Below are 8,813 nucleotides of genomic sequence, written 5' to 3'. Positions count from 1 at the left end.
ATGGGGAAGGAAGGAGGGGTGAGCAACATGGGAGTTGCCCAGCGAGGTATGAGATGCTAAACCGCAAACCACTGACTCAGTTCATATCACTACAACTATGTAGGCCTAACTCTAACACGAAACAATCACGGTGTCTATTACACCACACAGAACAATCAATATAAGTCTAGTGCACTAGACATGCTACAACCAATGCGATGATAGTACATGGATACTCTCTGCACTCTGCATTCATATACGTATATAACTCAACAGGCGTCACTAGCACAGTAGTCCACACTGCACCCCGCAAATCTCTAAGGCGTCGTATGGCAGCCAGTACACACGTCTTTGCACCCCGCAAATATCCTCAAACATAGGCAGCCAGTACAGACGTCTCTGCACCCCGCAAATATCCACACATGGACTCGCATATCTATATATATATATATATATACACACACACATATATAACAATTCTTAACATCAATCACTTCAATCAATCGTTGAATCCTATATTTTCCTATTTTTCGGTTTAACAATAAATAATAATAATAAACAAGCAAGACTCTCAAACATACTCGATTCACATAGACAGATCATGTTTCGAAACTAGACTTTCCATAACGGTAGTACTAAACTAGTTCGGGATTTAAACGACGAAGCCCTCACCTAGCAATGAAGAGAACTCGTATCTATGAACTCCAGCTGGTCAAATAGACTCCAAATCTAAAACCAGGGTGAAAAATCGAGTCAGAACGCCATTCGAACGGTTTAAAACGGGTCCGGTCGAAGTCTGCGGAAAAGTCAACTCGCTGGTCAAAGGTCAACTCGGTCAACCATTGACCTAACCGACCGGTTAAACCTAACCGATTTCGAATTCAATTTAAACCGGTCAATGAGTTGATTCACTAAGTCACCGGCGAGTCAGGGCGGTTCGGCGGCGTTCCGGCGGCGATGAGGCGCTAGTCCGGCGGTAATCCGGCAGCGGTTTGGCGGTGGTCCGGCGGCGAAGGGCGTCGGCGAAAGCAGCGGCAACGATTTCCAGCGGCGGTACGTGTAACTCACGCACGCGAAGAGACAAAACTTTCGGAGGCTCTAGCGGCTTAGTTCGGACTCCGATTGCAGCATGGTTGGTGGCTACGGCTTCGTCTCAACGAGAGGAACACGATGGTGGCTTTCCATGCGCGAGATTCTTAACGGTTAGAGAGATATGGTGGATTTACTGAACGGACAAAAATAAAGCTTAAATTGCATGGCGGTTCTGGCGGTTAACTTGGGCTGCGAACGATGATGACAAGCTTAGCAATGCCCCCACGTGTGGTGGCTCCGGCGAAGACTCCTGGTGGCTCAGTTCCCACAAACATTTTCCATTTCTCTATTCTACTCTTGAACTCTCACTTTTATTCTTTTCTTCTTTTTCTAACTTCTGATTTTTGTTGATGCAGGTGGAGAAAAAAAAATGCTGGGAGGGGTATTTATAGACAAACATCTTGGGCCTCGGGTATTGCTTGGGCCTTAGCCGGCTAACGAGTTCCGAGACCAGAATCAGGTCGTTACAATTCTCCCCCACTTATAAGGAATTCATCTCCGAATTCAAGTCATAAGCTGACATGTCCAATGTCATCGTAACAAAACCCCGAGTACAAATCCTCGCTCGGCCTCACAGGTCTCCTCCTGAATCTTATCTCTCTCCCAACGAACTCAGGCAAACACGGTCGACCTTCCCTGAATTACTTTCACTTGATGATCCAAAATCTCCAATATATGATAGACTATAGATTTGACCCATTTTCATCCATAGTTTATAGGTGTTTTACTAATAATTATTATATTATAGAGTCTATTTATTATATTTATAAGACCAGGAGTGTTTTGGAGATAATTGATGATTTTAGAGCATTTTGGAGATATTTGGAGCAAGCACTCGAGATGACCATCGAGCTCGACAATCGGTCGATATTGGAGAGTAAGAATCGATCGATACGCATGTCTTGGTATCGATCGACAGTGAAGCACGCAGAAAGCCTGTTTGTTCACAACCGACTTGAAGCCCAAAACTTCACCATTTTACAAGATTACCCCTGACGAGTTTTACCCTAATTATATAAGCTTTACCGCCATGTTAGAGGCAAAGAGTGCTTTCATTGTTTTACTATTTTCACAGCAAAGGTTTTTAGGATTTTGATAGATTGGAGAGAAGATCCAAAGTTATAATTTGTGATAGGAACTCCATTAATATCTATTTACTATTCTAATGAAGTTTTTATACTTAACAGCTGTTATGAATTGCTTAGCCATGTATGAGTAGTTCCATTGTTAGATTTTAGGGTTTAAATAGGTTAGGAGAGATTAGCCCCAACTATAGATTGCTGAGTTGTGATAGTCATCTTTAGGATTGTTTATTAATGCCTGCGTCTAAATTAGCTACCTAGAACCTGCCCTTGGATTGATTGATAAAAGCGAGAACTTTATTCTCATCCTGAAAACAGTCTAATAGAACTATGTTTCTTGCTATGAGCAAGGCGAGGGCTGATCTAGTGAGCTTAGTAAGCCTTCATTCAACCAGCGCATAAAGCTTGACTAGAGCTCGTTGATCGATATCACACTTGAATAATCGATCGACGGTGCAAAAGGTGTATCGATCGATATCCCTATAGGATTATCAATCGACACTTTCTATTGATCAAAATAACGACATTTGAGATCATTAGATCTAGTTAATAGACAAGTCTATACATGCGAGAGCTGATTGAATTGTTGATCAAGTAGTTGAGCTTTACATTATCATGCATGCAACTCATTAGTCATCTGTAGGATTATAATTCCAATTTTTTTGAATAAAAAATCTAAATATAGCTATTTCTTTTTTAAGCACCAAAACCTCAAACCTGCTATTGAACAAATACTTATTCAATATAAAACTGTAATTTACATTTAAAAACTCTAACAACATTTTTGCTTAACAAATCATATTAGATTCCTTAGGTTCCCTAGTTCCCTGTGAATTCGGTCCCTAAGTACTACAACTCGACCTCTTATTTGAGAGAGTATAAATCATTCCTTAGGGTAATTTAAGTGGTATCAAATTTGGCGCCGTTGCCGGGGAGCTTTGATCGCCTATTTTGTCTAATTTTTGTTAAGTTTCTAACATAAATTTTTTTTCTTGGATTTTCAGATACATGTCCAGCAGTACCAGAAGCAACAAGGAAACTCAACTGATATTCTCACCAGATCCTGCAAGTTTGGAACGCTCTATCCGCAAGAAAGCGCGCTCCTTATCGACTGACAACAACACTTCTGTGTCGCTCGATTCTGCTCAACTACCGTCGACCCAGACACCAGTCCCGTCGACCGATACTCGCTCATCACTGTCGACCGACGGTAATCCGGCAGCGGTTTGGCGGTGGCCCGGCGGTGGAGGACGGCGGCGAAAGCGGCGGCGACGATTCCCGGCGGCGGCGCGTGTAACTCACGAGCGCGAAGAAGCAAAACTTCTGGAGGCTCTAGCAGCTTCATTCAGACTCCGATTGCGGCGTGGTCAGTGGCTACGGCTTTGTCTCAACGAGAGGAACACGATGGTGGCTTTGTATACGCGAGATTCTCAACGGTTAGAGAGATATGGCGGATTTACTGAATGGATGAAAACAAAGCTTAAATTGCATGGTGGTTCCGGCGGTTAACTTGGGCTGCGAACGATGATGACGAGCTTAGCAATGCCCCCGCATGTGGTGGCTCCAGCGAAGACTCCTGGTGGCTCAGCTCCCACAAACATTTTCCATTTCTCTATTCTACTCTTGAACTCTCTCTCTTATTCTTTTCTTCTTTTTTAACTTCTGATTTTTGTTGATGCAGGTGGAGAAAAAAAATGCTGGGAAGGGTATTTATAGACAAACATCTTGGGCCTCGAGTATTGCTTGGGCCTTAGCCGGCTAACGAGTTCCGAGACCGGAATCGGGTCGTTACACTGTTGTTCTTTGTTGTGACTAACTTCATCGATCTTATGATATGATCTACGGTTTTCAGTTGATACTAAAAACTAGAACGAGTCTTCTGAGACAAAACCCCCAATGGTACACTACACAATCTTTCACACCACTACTCTTTCGGTAAGTATCTCCAATAAAAATTAATTTTTATCCTCAGTTGGGTTTTGTGGGTACACTACACAATCTTTCACACCACAGGAAGCAACACACCTTATATAAGAAAAAATGGAATTGAACAGTATCTATGTCGAAGAAGTCAAGAGTTCTTTGAGCAACGCGTTTCTTCAGGCCGATCTAGCTTTAGCAGAGGACCGCAATAGAAGCTCTTTCCTCAGGTTTTTCTTCCAGTGCCTTGGCTCTTGCTGCCCTTATTTTTGGAAGGTATGTTTGTTAGCTTCGACCAAACCCATTTTCTGAATCACTAAGATTCGATTTTAAGTGTAGGTTTGTTTGCTTATGATTGTTGTTCTGTTTCTGAACCACACTTAATGGTTGCAAATGCAGGAGATGGCAGAGCTGTTCTCTGTAGGAATGGTGAAGCCATAGACATGTCTCAAGACCACAAACCAATCTTCTTACCGTAAATAAGAAAGTCGAAGGAAGTGGCTGCTTCGACGATGCCAGTTACTTAAATGGCATAGCGATTGGAACATGAACCTACCATGAGGGTCACGATCTCCACTCATAGCAGAGCCAGGAGATCAAAAAGATACATTTAACAGAGGAAGACAAGTTTCTGATAAAGGGATGCAATGAGATTTGGGACCTTTTCACAATTCAAAAGGTTTTTGTATCGTTAGGTGTGAATTACGTCATCACCATGACCCGATAAAGCTTGCTTTGAGGTCTTTAAAACTAAATAAGTTTGATAACCTAACAATGGTTGTTTGATTCTTGTCGGCTGATGAAATGGCGATGGTCGCTCCTCTGGTGGAGGATCAACGGTGTTGTAGCTTCTCAGAGATTGAGGGCCTTATATGACGGTTGAATGAAAAGATAATGACATTCTCTTTTGTGTTCTTGGCTGAGATTTTTCATGCTGTTGTATATTTGGTGTCTGTATGTAACTTCGAGTGTCTTCGTGCCCCAGTTTTGTGTAAGCGGTTATGTGTTCGTGCATGTAGAGGATGGATTTGACCATCCCACAAGGCCCGAGGAATAGGAAGGCCTGGCCCGGGTTAGGAGGAACGACGGCTCGATCGGTCGGCTCGAGAGTCAGGTCTCTCGGCTTCACTCTCGAGTACTTTTAGTCGATCATCATCGACTGAAGTACGTTCGGCTCAGCAGCTACCCGGATGCCTACGGGCTTCTCGGCCCAGCAGAGGAGACCCACCAAGACGGCGTAAATTAGGTCAAGGGCGAGACGCCATGACGCCTATATAAAGAAAAGGAGAGGCGACGAGAAAGGGATCGAAAATCATCTGACTGACACTTGGCGGCTAGATTAGGGTTTTCACCTTTTGCTTCATCTCGCCGTTAGTTGTACTTTTCCGGTAGCATATCGAGCCACCGGCTTTCTTTCTGTCGCGATCTCTCCTTTTCCCTTGTAACCGATTGAACGTTCTTTCTCCGACCATTAATAAGACGTCTTTGCTTAAACCCACATCTTATTTATTTACCGTTTCTCGATCAAACAGATCCCGACAAGAAGAAGAAGAAGAGCTTGTTCAAGAAAAAGAAACCTGGTCCCATGAGAAAAGGCTCCTCCACGAGGCATCCTCTCCGAGTTCCTGGTATGAAACCTGGCGAAGGCTGTTATATCTGCAAGTCCAAAACCCATATTGCTAAGCTCTGTCCTGAAAAATCTGAGTGGGAGAGAAATAAGGTTTGCTTTGCTCTCTTCTTGATTGTTATCTTTGGTTTATGCTTAGGTTTTTTTTAGCTCCGATAGATTCTCGTGTGTATATGGTTCAGATAGCTCTTGTCTGAATCAGTCAAGGGTTTAGTTGAGTTTGGAGATATGGTTTTGTTGTGTCTGTGGCATAACTGCGAGTGCTTTATCACCAACTTTTGGTTTAGGATAAGAGCCTTCTCATGGTTAAGTTTCTTGAGTTTCTCTATGTGGGCAAGAAGCTGAATGTTGATACTTTGATTGATCACTTCATTTTAGGGCATAGTCTTAAGAACTGTCCGGACAAGAACGATGATAGTAGCTTCGAGAAGAAGTTGTGTTACAACTGTGGAGATACTGCCCATTCACTTTCTCATTGTCCTCAACCTTTGGAAGATGGTAAGTCTGTGTCTGGTTAGCTATACCATGTGTTGTTGTAACTGTGGCTCTACTATATTCAATTGTCACTAAGGTTACTGTTTTGATTTGTAGGAGGGACGAAGTTTGCAAGTTGTTTCATATGCAAAGAACACGGGCATATAAGCAAGAACTGTCCTCAAAACAAGCATGGAGTCTACCCAATGGTACAATGCCCAGTTCCTGTTTTGGTTCATGACATGTTAAACAAATATGATTTGATGAACATTCTTTTACAGGGCGGTTGTTGCATAGTGTGTGGGAGTGTGGCGCATCTCGTCAAAGACTGCCCCGATAAACTCAACAGAGATTCAGCTCCAACAAAGAGCTCAAGTAACATTTTCTTTTTTAAGTGATTAAAGAGACGGTAAATGCAATTTCTTTGACCTTATAAAAGCCTTGTACCTTTATCTCCCTGACAGGATTCGATGCTACACCAAGAGGGAAACTCACCAAGTTCAGTGGGGATGATCTTGAGGACGATTTCTATGAAGAGCCTAAAAGTAGCAAGAAGATCAAGACTTCTGATGATGTTATTACACCTGATAATTTAGATGAGAAGAGCATCCTTAAAAAGAAACCAAAGATTGTCAATTTCTTTGGATGATCACAAATCAGCTAAAAGGGCTGTCAGTTTTGTAGGAAAGATCTATTTTTTTTGTTCTCTATCTGCCTGCCTCTTACAGTCATGTAATGAAAAATTGATTGCTATTTAAAAGGTTCAGAACAATGTTATGTAATGGGAACCATACAACAGCCAATTCTGTTTTAGATCATCCTTAAGCCGGTCAAACCGATAATTAGATCCTCTTAACCAAAAAATGATGTGTTCGATATCTACACAATTCTGTTTTGAACCTCTGAACAATGATTCTGATGCACTGCTAAGACAAAACCCAAAAGAAAGAAGAAAACATAATACTTTCATCCCATTTTTGAGTATTTTTTTGTTAATTTTTTTAGTTTAAAAAAAAAAAAATTTTGGACGATTTTAAACATTAGTTATAATCCGATTCAAACCAAACCGAATCCAAACCGATAATTAGTAAAATCCGAATGGGACCTATGAGCATAATATCGAAAATCCGACAGCCTCCCCATCGCCTATGCGTACTCTGAACAATGGTTCTGAATTCTGATGCATTGTTCAGACAAAACCCAAAAGAAAGAAGCAAACATAATACTTTCATGATTCATCCCATAGTTAGTTTGCAAGATCTTGAACCCCTTGACATTTGAAGCTTGCGCTCCCACTCGAATAAATCAGGGTAGTAGATAGTTGCAGTCACTAATCGGCTCGCATTATTCAAGATATAAATCGCCATTTCTTTCTCTACTTCGTCTGTTCCGTCATAGTCTCTCCACTTAAAGGTTTCGAGATGGTACAACAAGCATTGAGGAACACAACTTGGCTGAGTCCAGAAAACTTTACGATCCTCAGTCACCGAATGGTTCTGCAATCAATGGTAAATGTGCATTAGACTTTTTTAAAGCGGAAACCAAAACACGATAGATAGATAGATTTGGGTTAGGAAAGAAAGTACCAGTGCAAGCTTGAGAACTTTTAGTTTAGGTGAATGTTGGAGCACACTCATAAGCATATTCATCCAATTACTTTCACATGAACAAATCTTTAAAAACACAAGCTGAGATAAAACAATACCAGTAGGGTACTGCACCTAACAAGACACAAGCAAACAAAAGTTTCCGATTTTTTTCGGTACCAAGAAAAATCTAAAAGAGGAAGAAAAGCAGACTCTACCTCTTCAGGTAAGCATAAAGATATACCCTTGAGACGGGAGAAAGATTCAAGAACCTTAGCATGGCAGGACACAGATAAGAGATTTGCCTCGACAAGCTGGGGCGTATTATTACCAAACAACTTTAGTTCACCGAACTAGTCCACGATTGTTAACTGCTTCAATGAATGGTAATGTACCACAAACACATCGTTCTCAGTCTCCAAGTCTTGCAATGTATTCCTGATGGAAAACTTCTCCAGGGAAGGCACATTTATAGTAAAAGTCACCACATTGTCATCGTGACAAGTTTCTACAACCAAGTCTTCGAGAACAGGGCAATCTGATATAAGCCTCACGAAAGATTCTTTGTCTGCATACTTTACAAACAGCAGACGAAACGTCTTAAGAGATTGAAAGCTAACTCGAGAAGGAACTTCCGAAATAACCACCTTCCGAAGTTCCAAAGTCTCTAGTGTTGCGCATCTAAATAGTGTACTAGGCAATCTTATAATTCCGTATTTAGGGAAAAACCGTATCTTCAAATCCCGCACGAAACGATCAACTGCAATTCTAATCCATAAATCAATCTCGGAAGCACTGCATCCTGAAACACGGTTGAGATGAAAACGTTCGAGAACCGGGGCTTTATGTAGTAGCAAAGTTCCAACAAACTGCGAGCAGCAGTGATCATTCTCACTAGCCTTTGCATCCTCATCTTCCCTATCATCATCTTCCTCTGGGTAATCACCAAAGATTAGTCTTGGCACTAGTGTCCAAAGATGCTGCTCTAGGAAGCAAGCTACACGATCAAGTCAAGAGGGCAATCCCAATCCATAAAATCGAGAAACCGAGCAT

The 8,813-nt window shown here is 41.8% G+C and overlaps 1 protein-coding gene and 1 pseudogene across 1 annotated transcript; one reads left to right on the top strand and one right to left on the bottom strand.

Moving 5' to 3' along the window:
- LOC106344894 (zinc finger CCHC domain-containing protein 9-like) lies at positions 1–6,946 on the top strand. The gene is made up of 6 exons (XM_013784190.1): positions 1–46; positions 5,606–5,827; positions 6,079–6,198; positions 6,292–6,383; positions 6,456–6,549; positions 6,639–6,946. Exons 1-6 carry the CDS (start codon positions 1–3, stop codon positions 6,821–6,823), a joined length of 759 nt encoding a protein of 252 aa, XP_013639644.1. The 3' UTR covers positions 6,824–6,946.
- Positions 6,947–7,285: 339 nt separating this feature from the next.
- Positions 7,286–8,813, bottom strand: LOC106344893 (annotated as a pseudogene).

The sequence above is a fragment of the Brassica oleracea genome, chromosome C5 (genome assembly GCF_000695525.1).
Source record: "Brassica oleracea var. oleracea cultivar TO1000 chromosome C5, BOL, whole genome shotgun sequence".
Lineage (NCBI taxonomy): Eukaryota > Viridiplantae > Streptophyta > Magnoliopsida > Brassicales > Brassicaceae > Brassica > Brassica oleracea.
The sequence above is the reverse complement of the archived record's forward strand: the minus strand, read 5'-3'. Positions and strand labels throughout refer to the sequence as shown.

Coding starts and splice junctions, on each gene's coding strand:
- LOC106344894 (XM_013784190.1), top strand. CDS start 1: ATGGGGAAGGAAGGAGGGGTGAGCAACATGGGAGTTGCCCAGCGAG. Junction 47..5,605: donor CATGGGAGTTGCCCAGCGAG/GTATGAGATGCT, acceptor TCGATCAAACAG/ATCCCGACAAGAAGAAGAAG. Junction 5,828..6,078: donor CTTCTTGATTGTTATCTTTG/GTTTATGCTTAG, acceptor ACTTCATTTTAG/GGCATAGTCTTAAGAACTGT.